General features: G+C 38.2%; 1 protein-coding gene across 1 annotated transcript in view; it reads left to right on the top strand.

The window, feature by feature from the left end:
* LOC122814386 (zinc finger protein 723-like) overlaps nt 1-18,885 on the top strand; it is a 135,873-nt gene that overhangs the window by 63,952 nt on the left and 53,036 nt on the right. Inside the window, exon 4 of the mRNA XM_044086969.1 lies at nt 14,960-15,086. Coding sequence (XP_043942904.1) covers nt 14,960-15,086 — 127 coding nt within the window. The remainder of the gene's footprint in view (nt 1-14,959; nt 15,087-18,885) is intronic.

Below are 18,885 nucleotides of genomic sequence, written 5' to 3'. Positions count from 1 at the left end.
TATAACAAGTATCCTGTGCTAAACTGTAGTGTAGTGTCAGATAATTGCTCTTTCTTCAAAAGAAAGGAGACATAATAAAAACAAATGCTCAAATTTGATACATGCAGAGAGAGCCTGGGAGAAAGAGGAATTGTGAGAAATCTGTCCTGAATAACAAAGAAGAAGATATGACAAGAAAGACCATCAAGGGTGCAAACTTTATTTTTGACTGTTTACTGCTGGTTTCCATTCCGTTTTTTCTTTAGTACACTATGGACTTTTATGACTTTCTAAGAAAATCGGTTCCTTTTGAAGTCTGTGTATGGCCGAAATTAACTATATTCTTGTTTTGTTTCTCAGTGGTTCTTTCAGTCTGAAAACTAATATTTTATGAATTTTAGGATCTCTGGAAATTTTAGTTTGATATATTGTATTTTTTTGGTTAAATTAGGAGCCTTTTTAGAATGCCAAAGGTAATGTGGCATACAGAGACTGACATTTCTTCTTTTCTTTTTTTTTTTTTGATTTTCTTGCCCAGTTAGTTCCAGAAATTCATCTCGCTTATCTTTGATCTCCAATTTTATACTTGCTTCCAACTTACTAAGACCTTAAACTAAAGATTTTCTAATTTGCATGCCTAACTGATCTGTTGTATAAGTTAGTGCTTTTAGTTTATTGTAATTATAATTTTGGCAGTTATTTATCATTGCCTTCTTTATATAATTGTTTTGCTCTATGCAATGAAGGATTGCATATGCACGTGTGTGTGTGTGTGTGTGTGTGTGTGTGTGTGTGTGTGTGTGTGTGTGTGTGTGTGTGTGTGCGTGTGTGGAGAGAAGTGGGTTGATAAAGCTATACTTAACTACACAAATAGGTATGTAGTTCAACACAAATTTCTATATGTGGTATGTTAGAATAGTAGGATGCTTGATGAGGCTGGACTGTACGTAGTAAATTTGTATGAAAATTACCATAAAAATTTACTTTGATGAGGTTCCTTCAATATGGTATATTGGAATATGGCAGGAATAAAGAGAAATATGTAAAACAAAACTTCAGAGAGTATATTAAACATTTTTTTTAAATGAGGAGGAAATTACCAGAAACAGCAGTTAATGATAACGTGATTTCATTAAAATTGTTTGATAAAGAATGTAAGGAGTTTAATGAGAAACTGGATAAAATATAGAGAGGTTAAAGATTTTATATTTTTAGACAAGTAAAGAAAGCATATAAAGAGGTTGACAAAAAAAATGAAGAAAATTTGGGTTATTTTCAATGGCTGTGAGGAAAATGGTACAAAGCATACTGGATGCTAATGTCCGTTGGTATGAGTAAAACATGTTTGCTAGAATATGAAGAAATATGGTGCAACTGTAGATTACAAATGAAGGGAAAGAAGAGAGAGGGAACTGTACTGTATATTGCAAACAGTGGAAACCTAGAACTGGTCAGTAAATTCAGTAATAAATAGTCTAGAGAAATTATATTAAGGCTGAAAGATGAAGTCCAAGGGCAGGACCAGATTTATAATGAGTCTTATAAGTAATCAACAGGAAACTGGGACATTGTGATGCAAGAAAATTATGAGACAGATATAACACTGGGTCTGACTTCACAGAAATAAAGTGTACTTGTTCCCAGCCATAAAAAAGGATTAAATCAATCTGAATAAATACCACTTCACAATATCACTGTACTCTTCAATTAAAATTTTTCAAATATTATGCAAAATGTAAAATAAGAAATTAAGAAAATCGGCTTTCTTAAATATCACCTTACGTATGTTGCTCACAAACCAGCAGCTCAATGTTCTGCATTGAATCACAGCTTTCATAGATCTAGAAGCCACTTTTGATAACGTAAATAGAAATGCATTAATGGGAAAATGAAAAAGAGACTGCTGATAAAGAAAAAACTATCATTGATAAGAGAATTCTATATAAGACATACTGCCTGAGTAAGAATCTCTAAAAACAGGACAACTTTCTAAATGACTAGAGATCAAAAAGGGGAGTAAGGTAAGGATGTCTGCTGGTACCAAGCTTTTAAATCTATCTATAGAGATATATATGTTGAGGCTGGTTTGGAATGATGTTATGATGAAAAGGTAGGTATTCTAAAGATTAATGAATGTACATGCCCAGTAATCTGTTATACAGATAACATCATTACATTGGCCTTACAGTCAGAAGACTACAAAGTCAAATTTATAGATTGGAGGAAGATCGAAAAGGTGATTAACAATTAATATATAGAATCTTTATGATTTATGATATAGCTATGTCAAGAATCTCAATGGCAACATCCAGATCTGCTCTGAGTTACAGCACAATGGCACACAAATTACAGAACCAACTGATATTGCCAACATCCTGGCAGATAGGTTCAGTGCTAACTTTACCCCCCTCTCACCCCCTAAAGGGCCCATATCTATACAGGAAGAATGCAGGGTCCCTGTAATCACAACTTCAAAGGTAAAAGCAGCACTCTCTAAAGCCAAAAACACAGCATCCATGGGACTGGACAACATCCCAGGCTGCGTTTTGCACTAACTTCAGAACAAACTGGCTCCCCACCTAAGTACCATGTTCAATCATGGCCTCACGTCAGGTTTTGTGCACACTGAGTGGCACACAGCAACAGTTATCTCACTTTACAAAGGGGGAGCCACCACTGATCCTGGGAACTATCTCCCTATTAGCCTGACGAGCCTCGTCTGCAAGGCCATGGAACATATCATCATGGAATTCATAAACAAAGACATTGGTAACCTCCAAACACTGGACCCCACCCAGTTCAGGTTTGTGAAAGGCAGATCTTGCCTCCTGAACCTGGTCGACTTCTTTGAGGCAGACACCAAAGCCATAGACGAGGGTAAGGTGGTTCACACAGCCTTTCTTGACCTCACTAAGGCTTTCGACACCATCCCCCATTCTGGAATTATAGCTAAACTCACTAAACTATGTATAAATACCTATGTCACAAGATGCGTTGCTAACTGGCTCACTGACAGAACCCACACTGTAAAAGTTGCAGACTCCAAATCTGACTTCAAAGCAGTGACAAGTGGAGTACCACAGGGTTCAGTCCTGGGTCCTCTTCTGTTTAGTATCTACTTCTCTGAAGTACAGGCTAACATAGAAAGCCTCTTGCTAATGAAGTTTGCAGAGGACTGCAAACTAGGAGCTATAGTCAAGTCCCCAAATGTTGTGGACATCCTACAGAAGGGCCTCACTGAGACAGATGCCTTCTGTCAGAGCCATGGCCTCAAGCTCAATGACAAAAAGTGCGTTGTTATCCCCTTTTGTAAAAGCTCTGTACCCATGAACTACACCGAATGTGTGATAAGAGACCTTGGGACCCAGGTGGACAGTAGTCTCTCTTTTGATAATCACATTGCCACAGTAGTCAGGAAATCCTTCTACATAGCACACCTCATCACAAAAGGGTTCTCATCCAGGAAAAAAAGAGGTCATTGTTCCCCTCTTACAACGCCCCTTTTGGAATGTACCTCACAAGACATCTGCAGCAGCTGGAAAGGCCACAGAAGTATCTCACAAAGAGAATTACTAGCCTCAATCAGATGCCCTACACTGATCATCTCAAAAAACTCCAGCTTTACTCTGTAGCATATCGCCTACTCTGAGGTGATTTCTGCCTAACATGTAAAGCTATGTCAAACCCAGAGCTTTTGGACATGCTACATCTAAAGAAATCACAATCCCTCCGAGCTGCACGCTCTAGGCACCTAAACCTTGTCACCACAATAAACAGGACTTGCTGGAGGGATAGATTCCTCTCCCAGAGACTTCCCATACTCTGGAACAAGCTACCCATCTATGTCAAGCAAATAACACTCTTCAAGAAAAATCTTGGTGAGTGGATGGGAAATAGGAAATATACCCCGGGGATCACTTCCGTGTCTCTGCTCGACAGGGGCACAGGAAATTAACTTTCTTGGGTTGGCGTAAGCCAGGGAACTTTGTTGGCTAGACTTACTTATACCCTTGGGCTGATAGCCTAGTACCTACCAATGAACCTATAAGATAACACAGGGCTGCACACCATGCCATGATGTGTGTGGATAGATTGAAAGCCATGTCACTGTAAACTTTATTGTAAAGGATGAAATACTTCTGTGAATGTGCCTATGACTCCATAGTGGCCCTAAGCATACATTGAGTGGCACGGGAATGACACCTGCACCAGGTGGAGGAGAGACATCAGACCCCCTCCGAGCACCCCTATCACTTTGGCTATGGCTGGAGTCAACAGGCAGATGCTGGCAGTAACCACACTTCCATGATCAGTGCCTTTACCCTCCACCTGTCCAATATCTGTGCGTTCACTGGACTGGGTAGGCATAAGCCTACTGACTGTGCCCAATGGAAATGCAGGGGTTTGGCTGCATATCAACCTCAGTGTCGGATTCAACATCTGCACCTCCTGACTGTTCCTCATTTTGGCCACCATCATCATCATAGTCTGCTGATACACTGATGTCAGATGGCACAGGGCCCACGCTCCCACTGTCATGATCACCTGTGATAAAAAGCAAGAAAAACAGGAATAAAGGAATACCTGCTCTACTATAGTGTGATATATGTTAACAAACTAACAGTGCTGCCACTATTATAGACAGTACAGCAATACACACAACAGGCCTGAGATCAACTTCACACACTACAATATTTCTTTAAATTGCTCAGCAGTACTGACATAAAAATGTTTGCCTTATCATTTACAGATGAGATACTCCTCTGTAGTCCAGACAAACCTGGAAGAAGTTAAGCAAGAGGTAAGGGCAACATCAGCACAATTAACAGTAACATAGGGGGCATTAAATTTACACATTTATGTGTGCATTAATTAATGTCAACAAGAACATGTCTGACAACGCCAACCTAAGCTTATAACTGTAGCAGTTTTCAATCTTCCCCCCAAAAAGACATGTGACACAGAATTAACTTATTTATTTCAATTGATTTAATATACCACAGTATTCAACTGTTCAAATAACAAAGCCTATCTGGAGGCTCCTTTTGGGACATGCTTGCTGTCTCTGAAGGTGTTGTGCCCACACCCAGTACATGCTGTCCTGCATTTTCCTGGGAGTTGTCTGAATCTCTGAAATTGGCCAGGAACTGTTCCTTGGGGGTTAGTGGAGCTTCCCTAGTAGGTCCTGCCTGGTAGCTATTTGGTCACAGCCCACTACAGCTGCTTGCCTGTGTGCAGTAGTGATCATGTCAGTGGCACTGTGGCACACCTGTTCGTATGTATGTTCTGCCATGGCCGATCACAGCTTTCACATTTTGGGCAATTTGCTGCTGTATTTGCAGTCAGGGTGCCATATCTACCCATCTCCTTTCCAGGAGAAAAGCACCATGTTGACAAAACCAATCCATGATTACTTGATTTTCCCCATCTGTGATAGGGGGCCTATGTGGGTTGAGACAACTGAGTGGCATACTTGTAGGTGTTCTAAAAGACAACAGATGTATAATGCACATAGGTATTACATAATTACAAAATAACTGTTTCCAGATAAAACAGAAAATTAGTATTAACCACTGGAAAAACATAAAACAGTCTACAGATATGAAATACTAACAACAGGCAGGATGCAAAACAGTGAGAGTAACAAGAGCAACATATCCTTGTTTGTGCCATACCAGTAACTCTCCTTTGCTCATCCCCCCATAAAGAGCAGTCTGTTCTTGTTTGTGCCATAACAGTAACTCGCCTCTGCTCACCCCCAAAGAGGGCAGTCTGTTCTTGTTTGTGCCATAACAGTAACTCATCTTTGCTTCCCCCACAAAAGAACAGGCAGATGACCCATTTTGCTAACAAAACATCTTTGAAATGCTAAAAGTGTAATCAAAGGACCTGACCCTGAAACATTTGTATATATGTATCACACACCATTCCATTCTCATGTACTGTCAATCATGTCTACCTCTGAAATGGCTTGGCAAACATGCCCATGCTCTCAGTACATAGTAGTGCACACAGATAAAAGTGTAAAAGCCTTTGCTTCACATTATTCTTAAATACATTCCAGCATATGCAGCATGTAGGTGACAAAATGGGGGCATACCTGCTGAAGTTCAGTACTCTGTATAGAAATATCCCGAAGAAGAAGCATTCTTGCAGTCTTCCAAACATATACAACTCTTCTCACCATCAGTTTAGCTAGCTACATGTTTGTCTTTTTATAATGGTGTAGATTATTAATGGATTGAATCTGTCTTTATGTTTCACAGACGCTAATTACAGCATAAGCAGCTGAATTGCTTGCTAATCAACCAATTGAGCATGGTCAAGCTATTCAACAAGTTATAAAGCATCCACGTAGATGTCAAAACTTTTGGAGTGCAGACACGGAAGGTCTACACAGAATGTTAGGGGCTGCTGCTCCTTTAATCCATTTGTATGTGCTACAGGCTGAAGCCAGTGCTGCTGCTGATGTAAAGAGGGCCTAGACCAAGAAGGAGAAGAGTTTACAGGCCACGTTTAACGTCTCGCAACCTACATGATGTGGGAATTGTAGAGCACTACAGGGTGGACAGGGGCACACTACAGGAACTCTGTGACCTTTGCCACCTTTAACTCAGATCCTGAGGAAACAGCTGCAGCAGGATCATCAAGGGGAAGGGCCACACATCCCACCACCATTGCCAAGGTCACCATAGTCACAGGCAGATGAGTTAGAGGGGGAACCACCAGCTACTGTGGGTGTAGGCAGACATAGGCATGCTCAGTATGCCCTTGCATTGGCTATGAAACAATGCATAGCACACTCACTCACCACCTAGGGGCCTAAAACCTTCCTCCTACTCACACACATATAGTAATATTGATGCCAGGCAACTCAGACAACCTTTACCTCCCCATGTATTGGCTGTGTACTGCTTGCATCAGACAAGACCAGCCCTGAAGTAACACTGTGGCAACTGCTGCATTTACAAGGTAAGTCCTGAACCTAGAGTGTATTGTTTAATAATATTATGGCATATCCTTGTATTTCATCACTTGGTACAGTAAGCAAGTAAAATGTGGGAGAGTTGTATAGAAATTACTTTAACATGTGATACCAAAGACTTATTTGATTTGTATGTGTCCATTAGTAAGTAGTAGGCCTCAGGCATCAAAGATTCACAGTCATACCTCTCATAAATACTGATGATCACTGCATGCCCTCAGTTTACCACCATACCTTTGTACTGGAAAATCATTAAAGACAGAAGTTAGAAAGTAATGATGCACATTGCAGTTTCTGACTTCACATTCCTCTCATGATCAAACAGGCAAGATGAAAAACAAGGGAGTAAAAAGAGCAACATATCCTTGTTTGTGCCATAGTAGTAACTTACCTTTGCTCCTCCCCCAAATGAACAGTCCATTTTTGTTTGTGCCATAACAGTAATTCATCTTTGCTCATCCTAAAACAACAGTCTGTGTGGGTTTGTGCCATAACAGTAACTCACATTTGCTTGCCCCCAAAAGAGCATTCTGTACTTGTTTGTGCCATGCAGTGTGCCCTTTAGTTGTTGACAACTGCATATCATATTATTCCCAGTTAATATCCTAACACATTTGTGGCCAATGTTAATTAACTTATTTATTTCTATTTGTTAACTGGGTACTGTCCGACTGAGCAAGTAGCAAATTTTCAGTGGAGACCCAGGGAGAGAAGCTCCAGTACGTTATCAGTTTAGTATAGAACGAGTAGTAATATAATGAGTATTAATAAGTGGTACTTAACAATGCAATTAACATAGTTATTAAAGAAAGCAATAGTTGTAAAAAAACATGTAGTACAACATAGTACAGAGATCTAGTAACTGGAATAATCAAAGTCTAACAGAAAAATAAACAAATCAGATGTAGACATGAGATATAGCGCTATGTGCTTATAGAATGATATAGAATGACTTACACACTGCATGTGTCAAGAGTACTGTTCAGATAACTGATGAATGACCAAGAAACACAAAAAGGTAAGACAGAGCTGTATATTTGCAAGCAGTAATCATAACAGGTTGTGAGATCGCTAAGTGTACTATGATCGCTAAATGCACTACATCCAAATATAATACATTTTAATAAATGTACAAATACCAGTTTAGGATTTGATATTGGTGTACATTCTGCTGCAAAGCCGTTTGTGTGATAGAGGGATAAGGCACTTATCCTGTTTTCTGAAGGTGCATTGACATGAAATTTGTAATTATACCTATGTAGAAATGGATCTACTACACTAGCTTGAAGTTTCAAAACATCAAATTGCAAACTGTCAAGAGCAAAAGATTGAAGTCTTGAAACTTCAAAATTGTAATAAAAAAATAAAAACATTTTTTTTTACATTTTTGCAGAGGGCAAGCCCCCTGTATCCCCCACACCCCCTGCTAAATAAATATACCAACTCTGAGATCATACTATAATGAGGAAAATGGTAAATTTCCTGTTCCGTGCTGTACAGTGATCTCCAATCAAAATCTTTGAAGTTTCAAAACTTTAATCTTATAGTCTTGACCATTTGCAGTTCAAAGTTTTGAAACTTCCAGCTTGTGAAGGGAATCCATGGAAATATCTCATGTGTACTAACATTTTCTATTGTGTGTGCCATAGATTGCTTTTCCTCCTTTGACATATTTGTCCCTTTTTTTAACTGGATATGTAGAACACCCAGAAAGTAGAGAGCCAAAAATAGAAACCAGATGCATTCAGCAAATGTGATTCCCTGTGGCAGCAGGTATAAGTGTAGGGATGGAATACTCATGGTCCTGGGTTCTAGTACAGCATGTGCAACCTTTGTTTTACTGTTGTAACATTGCAGTTTATAGAAATGACCTTAAACATGAACAGCTGTTGTTTCAACTCTCTTGTGGCAACAGGTGTTAGTGTAGGACTGTCATGGACATGGTCCTGGGTTCAAATACATATTGCATGCACTTTTTACTGTTGTTCCACTTTGCATTATAGTCACTCTCACTTATAACACTTGCATAGTATAGCTGGTATTAGCCACATCACAAAATGCTCCACAGCACAGCGGGGCAGGCCTGCCTCACAGGATCCACCTCTCCCACTCCACTGGCCATAGCGCCATTGGCCAGCATGTCTGGAAGCCAACCTGGCAGAACCTCCTCTGCTGCCCCTGCACTACCTGCCCCCTTATTTAGTTCTACCCCAGAGGATAGGCCAGTGGTTCCCTCTGATAGCAGTGGCAGGGATGGTGAGTTTATTACCAATGAAGAACTGCCAGGGATAGTGCATAGGGTTGTGTGTTGCTTACAAGTCTACTGTTGATTTGGTGATGATGGAGCAAAGCTGCATTTGTTTTATTGCACAAAAAGGATTTATATTGCTATTCTTACTCTCTTTTTGCTGCATCCAGCCTACGGTCACATGTTAAGGACAGTGCTGTGCAAATCTCACGCATTTTACTTTTTATTCTGTTCGTGTAGACTTCTTTCTGTGGCTGTGTTCCAAAGGTTTTGGAATTCACTGGGAACACCAGCATGGAGTCTACACAGTTGCTTTAAAGCTTGTTGAGTAGCTCCAACATGTTTCCTTGGTTTAGCATGCAGTTCAGTTCTTATGCAGTAATTAGCATGTCACGGTGTTGAACTTGTTTGCACAGGGGTGCGTACTGCCACACGGTGCTTACTGAATTTAAAAGTTTCCGTGCCTGTGTGGGAAGGTCCACCTGGGGCACGCAAGATCCCTTTTCAGTGGAGACCTGGGGAGGAAAGCTCCAAAACATATTCAGTGAGAGAAAAACTTAAAGAAGCTGCAGCAGACACTTTGTGTGTACAAACAATAAAGTAATTCATATCAACAGTTACAGCAGTGCAACACAAGAGTAAACATCAGCTGAAGATAAAATAAATCATTGTGATTAGGGTGGTGATGCAGTAACATAAGGAGATAATCTTAAATTTGTATCCGTAGTTGCATCAATATTCTCAAAATAAATACTAAATGAGAAAAGTATAACCACTATAAATAAGTTGGCATGAGTGGTCACATAAGGAGAGGTTAGATAAGGCAATATCATCATACGTAGTTATTGGGATGGGATGAAAAGGTGCATCAGCTGTAATGTGAAATCTACTCTAATAAGTGTAGCAAACAGTAAGCCATAAGGAAAGACAGAGTTAAGCAACTACATGGGTATTGTAACTGATATTTTAAATATGTTTATTCTAGAAGTGATGTAAGCTAGGTGTGGATGACAAGTGGTATTTGTCAAAGAAGAAAAAGTCTAAAAAGAGGGTATTAGAGTAAAGAAAAAAAGTAGTCTGGGTTACTCTCTAATTATTTTATTCTTTTGTTGACCATGTTAGTTCAACTGGGTTTGTTGTCTTATTTTAGGGGAGACCTGAGGTGGTATTTATACTAGTAGGGAAATTTAGCACAGGCATTGGGGAACTTCCCCTACTCTTTGTCCATTGATCAGGGGTCCCATTTCACTGACGGACTTCTGCTTCTTTTCTGGGTGCAGTGGTGGCCCAGAGAAGTAGGAAGAATGCTTGAACCTTTGGGTTATAGTGGCAGTGATTTGATTGTGAAAAAGGCAGTTGAAGCCGTTTCATGATTATATGGGTTCACTGGAGGAAAGAAGAGACGTGTAAACCTTCGGAACCCACGGTTTTAGTGGTGGTGAGTCTACGTTTGTGGAGGAGGTAGTCAAGCCTTAAGAGAATTTAGTTAAAGTTTCAGAGAGAGAGAGCCAGCAGAGGAAGGTATTTAAGCTTTCAGAACTGAATAATGTTGAAATGGCAGATACAGAGGGTGGAAAGGTAGTTGAGCCTTTCAGGGACTCAGATGGCTTATTTCAAATGCAGCTGTTCAAGGAAGATAAAGGAGCTAAAGAAGGGCGTTTTATTACAATGCTCCAGTCGTGAAGGTTGCAGGATGATTTATTAACAGATTTGCTTTCAGCAAGCGAGCCAGAAAGTGGAAGAGAATTATCACGGGGCCGTAATATGTACAAAATACAACATGAAGTAGTACAGAAGATAAAATAGGAGGCAATTAAAAAGAAAACAAATGCAGATACTGTGAAGGAGACAGCAGAAAAGGGGTGGAAAATAATTTGGAACTCAAACAGAAAAAAATATATGGTGAAGATTTATAATAAAGAAAATAAAGCAATAGAAAGATATGAGGTATTGGACGATATCATTTTACCTTTGGGCACAAAAGTGGAGAGGTAAGAGCATTTTTTTTATATAAAGAGACTTTTTGTGACATTATTTTTGAAAATGGATGTGATGGAAAATTTGGGGGAGAATATAAAAAAGGGATGCTATCCTCGGAAGATATATATTTTTAAAGTTTTCAACAGAGAGACTAAACAGAAAGTTCATATTCAGTTCAGAACAGCTGTTGAAAAAAAGACTTAAACATTTAAGTAAAATGTGTAAAAATATGTTGGACATTCATAAAGTATATGATAATAGAGTATTATGGACTCCGATCATCTAGATGTATCATTCTGGTAGGAAGAGAGCTTTTAATTCTACTTCTAGAAAGTTCTCCTGCTTCTGTGGTTAAAGGTGCTCTTCTCAGTATTTCTATTCCCTTATCTAGTCTGTATTTTAGTTTTGTACCTTTTGTACAAAGACCTCGTAAATATATTTTGCAAGGGTCTGTGATGTATTTTGCTATGAGAATTGTGTGTTATAAGTTCTGCCTCATACCTTTTGTACAAAGACCTCATAAATATATTTTGCAAGGGTCTGTGATGTATTTTGCCTTGAGACTTGTGTGTTATATTCATTTGTAGAATATCTTTTATCCATTTACTGTTAGCTGTTGCTAAGTTTGTTTTGCCAGTTTCTAAAACCTCTTAAATCATAGGTAACTAGTCTGTTAATTTGTTAGTTCACATCTCCTGTGCTGTTCTGACTCTTATTTATATTTGAAACACGTGGTTTATTTACACGTCTTGGTACTTTCAGTGTTGGTCCATTTTTAATTATTGTTGGTATTTTGAAGCTTTTTGCTCGTTGCTCCATTCCTGGATTGTGTCTTAGTCTGACAACTTTCCTCAGAGGCTGAGGAATTTCTGGTACATCAGTATTGTTTTACATGTGATTTATTTAACTTGAAATTATGCTGCCTGAATCTGTTTAGTGATTTATGCCATATCATTTTTAATGCATTAGTGACTACTGGCAGTCACTTGCATCACATATTCTTGACTGTTGGATGGCTGGATTACAGTTGCTTAGAGTGGAGAGTCACAAACTTAATTAAATGTAAGGGAAGTCTTTTCTTCTGAACAGGAAAAAGTCTTTGCACATTTTGTTCTGCTGAAGTTTATTTTGTCACTTTTAACAGCAACACTGATTCCGCGGCAGTGCAGCGGTAGCGTTGTTACCTCACAGCAAGAGGTTCTCCCGTTTGATTCTCGGCTTGGCTTGGGAATGCCTTCTGTGTGGAGTCTGCATGTCCTCCCCGCGGTTGGGTAGCGTTTCGAAAGACATGCGTGCATAAATGGGCGTGCCTTTGTTGAAGGTTGGGCGTCGAGCTGGTACCTCGGCGTTTCATAAAAATCTACTTCCAATCATTAGCGGACCGGAGTTCCGCTATGGCGACCCCTTACCGGGAAAAGCCAAAAGACAAGCAACAACTGTATACTGAAAGTTCAGTACAGAGAATAAGTTACATGGAGAGTGCAAGGGGGCTTGCCCCTCTGCAAAAATGTGTTTCTCTTTGCCGGACCAGATCCCCGCTACTTATACATACTAACTCTGAGATCGTCAAACTGATTTTTGCGAAGTACACTTTAGCTAAAGTGGGTCTCGGCTGTCTCTTGTTCGAAGAATTGTGTTTTCAAACAAGAAACGTAGACCCATATATTTATATATATGGTTTACTATTAAAAACTGGGAAGTCAAAATAATTTTTAATCAAAATGTCTAAAATAACAAAAAAACTGATAACGGATAAAAAACAACAAAGACAGTGGTAATCTCCAGAAGAATTTATGCATTCTTGCTTTCATTGAACAAAATAATCCAACTTCTTCAGACACAAAATACAAACAATCCATTCCTTTTAAAGTGTTTCAACAGGAAATGACATCAACAGGAAATGACATCACAAATCTAATTACACATAAAAAGTACTTATAAAGTGCAATAGTTGTATAAAATGTGAAAAACTAGTATAAATGTTTTTATATAAAAATCATTGTAAGTATAAAAATCTTTATATTTATACACAAAAATTGCCTCCGAAACAAGAATTTATTAGATATTGCGAATGTTTATCATAGTGCTAGATTTGGTATATTTTAAATGTGGGTGCTGTAGAATTTGCCATCTTATAAAGGTGTCAAACAGGTTTTGTATTGCTGATACCATCTATTATTTGAAAGGCAGATTTAACTGAGAGTGTTGGTGTTGTTTACATTGCTTTATGTCAGTGCTAGTTTTTATATTGGAAAGACTGAGAGGCACCTTAAGCTGAGAATTTATGATTACCAGTACAGCATAGGCAGACGTAATGCTAATAACACCTTGGCTAGACATGTCATGGAATATGAGGGTCATTCCTTTGAATATATGGTTGTTGAGCAAGTGAGAAAAAATAAAAGGGGTGGTCCATGGCAATTATTTTTAGAAAGAAGAGAGTTATATTGGCAGCTTAAACTAAATGCTTCTGTTTTTCCTGGACACAATGAGCACTGCTCTTTGAAATGTATTTTAAAGTTGAAAGCACTTGAAAGGTAAAAAGTTGATTTTACTTTTTTTTGTTTAGGAGGCAATTTATATATATATATATATATATATATATATATATATATAAAGATTGTTATACTTATAATGATTTTTATATAAAAACATTTATACTAGTTTTTCACATTTTATACAAGTATTGCACTTTATAAGTACTTTATATGTGTAATTAGATTATTTGTGATGTCATTTCCTGTTGAAACACTTTAAAAGGAATGGATTGTTTGTATTTTGTGTCTGAAGAAGTTGGATTATTTTGTTCAACGAAAGTGCTAACACATAAATTATTTTGGAGATTACCACTGCCTTTGTTGTTTTTTAATCAAAATGTCGACAATAAATGTTGATTTCAATATTTCTAAGTGTTATAATTGATGAATGGTTAGTTTCCGATGGGTTTTACATTGCTAATGTTAATATACTCAAACAAATAGTTCGAAGCATTGAGGTGGTCTTTGTAGTCTTTATTGGACTTCCTGGTTATGTAACAACTTCCACACTACATCCATTATGACGTGTTTTGTTAAGTGCCGTTCAGGTATTTGTTCTGAAGCTGCCATACAAATTGTACATCTACAACACAAGCATTTACAGTTTTGCAGCCTGGCTGCAACCCTATGTAGGAGGCTGCATCCCCCACACCCCCTGCAAATTATATATTCCAACTCTGAGATTGCACTACAGTGCGGAAAAGGGGTAAATTTCTCAGTCCTGACTATAGTGCAATCTGTTATCAGAATGTCAAATGTCCATTAGTGAATGTGCAATACCATTCACTACTTTGTATTTGAACATTTGCAGGAGCACATTACTGAAACTTGAAAAGATGCATTCGTGCATTCCAGTAACTCAAAAGTATTGTTCCACATTTTAGTAGTAAACCTATATATTATATATGTGACATATATATATATGTGTGTGTGTGTGTGTGTGTGTGTGTGTGTATATATATATATATATATATATATATAGAGAGAGAGAGAGAGATATAGAGATACACATATAGATATATTTATTCAATAGTTTTCAGTTGCTATATCGCTTGACAGACTGGTGTTAATTGAATTGTTCACAAGCTAGATTTGCTATATCACCGTATCTATGACTCCCTACCCCTTAAATTAAGAAAGTAAAAATAGTGGTGTCTCTGCTGCTGAAAGACTGCAGATTATATAATGAATATAATAAACACTGAAAAGGATTTTTTTTTGTCCTTTCAGGTACCAGAAACCTTTGAAGATGTCACTGTTACTTTCACAGAAGAGGAGTGGAAGTTGTTAAGGAAACAAGATAAGGAGCTGTACAGGGACGTGATGGAACAGAACTACGAAACCTGTGTTTCTGTTGGTAAGTGAGAGCCGGCTTATGAAGTGAGTTCATTATTCTGAAAGTTATAATCATAACATGAAAATGTGCTAGAATAATTGAGAATTGTGCTCTTTACTCTTGTTTGGTGAGGGGATATAGCACCTCTCTCAGTCTCACTGTTCTTATTCCAAAGGGTTCTTACAGAATTAATGTCCGTCTCCACTGACCCTGTATGATCTTAAGTGATCCGTCTCTTTCTTGTCTACAGTGAATCTTCTCAAACATAAGCACGTCTCCCTCGGATTTAGCATTCTTGTTCTGCTACTGTAGTTACATATCACATTATAACATCATGTTTCGTTTCAGGTTTTAAACTCTTTTCCTGTACTGCGTGACATTTTTGACCATCTGCTCTTTTTCTGCATAAAACAGCCACCCCTTGAATAGGCTGTTTCCTTAGGGGTAGTTGATGCCCATTTTTTATTATCGGGGTACCCCATGGATAACATACTGTGATTAGGCAGTGTCTCATGAGGGACTGGCAGTTTGTTTCTCCAGTATCTTGTATTAACAAAGTGTGACCTGTTAGAAGTCTATACCTCATTTTATAGATAAAGAAACTTTGGCTTAATTAAAGTAATTGTTCAAAGTACACAGTTTGAAATCTGAGAAATAAAACCCAAGCCTGAAAGGTGCAGTTCATGTACAGCTTTTTAAAATAAAATGCTACTCTGTATTATCATATGTGTACATACATTGTTTTTATCACCATAAATGGGTGTGCAGTGTAAATTGCTAAGCAAGCATTAAGAAAGGCCTGTCACCTTCTAAGATGTTTGTGTAAACTGTTAAGGCAGAATATTTAAGCTCTGTGTTGCTGTGTCTTTATAAGAAGTCTGTGTGTTTCTAACAGTTTTCTCATAGTTCAAAGTGTACAGACATTCATTTAGAATAATGTTTGCCCTGCCGTGCTAGGATGGTATTAAAAGCATGTTACTGTCTTTTTAATTTTGAATCTAGTGATTTTCTGTTTGCTGGTCTGACACAGACTGCATTGGGTGATTTATTCCCATGTTCCTCTTGCCTGAATTATTTGGCCTGGATGAAACTGTTTAATTGGTAATCATCTGTTAGAAATAACTGTGGGGTAACATTTCCCTGATTTGTTTTTTGCTGGAATTATTTGTGGACGGCTCAAATCACTTTGTCTTGCTACACTTGTCTTTGCTTTGGTCTTCTACCCTTGGCCCAGTCTAACCCACTCTGCTTTATTTCCTTCGTACATGATACTTTTCAACCCTTCACTGACTTATTTTTCCTCTAATTTTAACCTTCCAATAATGTTATTTCTAGCTTGCAAAAATCAGTACATGACAAAAAGTTCTCTACCATAAAAGCCTTTCAAGCCAAGCCCCCAACAGTTGCTCATATTTACTTTTCTCCTCTCGTTCTGTTAGGCTACTTTGAAAATTCAAATTGTAACTCAGAGCAAGTCTGCTGTACGCTTACCATTCTCATACTTACTAGCACCAGCATCCAGCCCTGTTATGTTTTCCATAAAACACACCACTTTAGTTCCAAACTGGTTGCTAGAAAGTGATGAAGTCTGCCATCACACATAAACAGAACCCTTGCATGTAAACAAATCATCCCACATCATAAAATTAGTTCCTCCAGCTAAACAGAGGAACATCCCTGTACCACCTCTACTTAATTGTGTTTCTTCTACTTGCTAGCAATATCACACAAAGCCATGTTCCACCTCCGCTGATCAATAATTCCCATCATTTTGACCCCCACCTTTAGAATCTCTCTGTTAAATACTGGCAGTATCAAAAGCAAATTATAACAACTTGACTCCGTTCTGTGCATAAACAGCACTGATACTGACTCTGATGATGTTTCCATGGTAGGAAATGAAAGCGTTAAGTCCATTTTTATATTGTGTGAAGTCAGTTCATTTTTTACGTTGTTAAAATAAACTATTGATATTTCAATTGAGCTTCATTATTGAGGAGACCTCATTTGGGCTTGCAATTCAACTGAAGTGTTTGGTGGAACCACTGATACTGTATTAATCACTAAGCTGTGCCTTAAGGCAGCTGCAGAGAAATGGCCTATGAAAGGTAAACGGTTCAAGGGTGGAGCGTTGAGTTAGTGGGTCAAAAGAAATGGGCAGAAAAGACTGCAAACAGCGGTGTTAACCAAAGAAGGGGTGGAAAACACAGTAAAGAATGGGATCGACAATGCTTGAATGTAGATATATGCAAAACTCAGACAGGACTTACAGGATACAATAATGTAAAATGATGTACCATACTACATGTGCAAACAATGTAATGTTGTAGTGAGTATGCCTGTATTGTTATGTGAATGTTAATAAAATGAAAATATACAACTCTGAGGGGATCTGATCCATAAACTGTCTCCAATTGCATTGCACACTTAGCTCTTTAACAAGTTTGGTGAATTTGAGATTGGGAGCATAGTGAAGTATTCTGGACAAGACACTTCATGGGAATGGCTCTGTTTGCAAATTGATAATAGAAAAAAAAAACAGGCCTCAGTGGAATTGAACCCATGATTTGATGTTCTCATAGTCTTCTAAACAGTCATTCAGCATGATGTGCCACAAAAGAATGCTATAGTGACACTTCAGGGAAATGCCTCTTTTTGCAGAATAATAACTGAAAAAAAGCCAGGGCTTATGGGAATTGAACCCATGGCTTGTCTATTTGCTGTCCTTGTAAACAGTCAGCACAGTATGCAGCAGAACAACTCATACTGACTATGTTAGGGGAAAGCCGCTTCAAGGGAACGGCTCATAGATGCATAATGTGGTCAGTAAATTTGAGAAACAAACATATGACCCAAATCTCTATCCACTGCAATGAACAAAGTGAGCCATGTCAGCATTTTGAGTGCGAATGTAAACTTTACCCTGTTTCACTTATGCAAACTTTCACAAAACAGAGCTCAATTCGTATATGCAGCTGATGGTAGACATTGCCAATATACATGACATATTGTACATGTTGGACTTTTATCATTGCTAGACAACAAGCAGTGTCATTTGTTGATGGTTGTACATAACCGTTGTGCCCACAGGGGATTTGTTTTACACAGCATAAGCATGATGAAAAGCCTTGTTTCCCATCACGTTACAGAAGAAAACCACACTAACTGGGCTTAGAATGCTGCTGGCTGATTTTACTGCAGTATTTGTTGGAGTGGAGAGAGGGACCTGCTTATATAAGTACTACTTTATGCATGCATTCCTTTGTATTATGCAGTAACTGGCCATTAATATTTGAAAATGAGAATACTGATTGGTCAGCCCAATCAGTGTGCCCGTTGTAAATCCGAGCACATACCAATGGAAAAAGGTCCGGTCATCCGGACTTTTTTCCATTAATATATGTAATAAAAAATGTACTTTTATTTCAAATTTTTAATAAGCTGAAAAAACTGGAGAGTAAAATGAACAACAGAGATGGTGCAGAGAAAAATAAAAGGATAATCAGGTACATTAAACAAAATTAAATAAATGTATCTGATCATCCTTTTATTTCCTCTGTCCCAGCTCTCCTGGATGTTAAAAGCCTCCCGGTTTCTTTCTTAAAAAAAAAAAGAGAGAGAGAGCTATCCCTTTCTCCCTTGCTTCACACAGCACTGGTGGACTTGCAAAGGCATAGGAATGCAAGTCCCATACACATGCGCAGTGCACCAGCAACACTTCAGGACATCAAGGGAAAAGTGGAAGAAAACTACGACCTCATTATGCTAAGACATTAAGAAAAACAAGTAATTGTTTTCTTAAATAATGTCATGTATGATA

This window comes from Protopterus annectens, chromosome 10.part0 (genome assembly GCF_019279795.1).
Source record: "Protopterus annectens isolate FY-2018-M chromosome 10.part0, PAN1.0, whole genome shotgun sequence".
Taxonomy (NCBI): domain Eukaryota; kingdom Metazoa; phylum Chordata; order Ceratodontiformes; family Protopteridae; genus Protopterus; species Protopterus annectens.
This window is presented reverse-complemented; position numbering and strand designations above follow the sequence as displayed.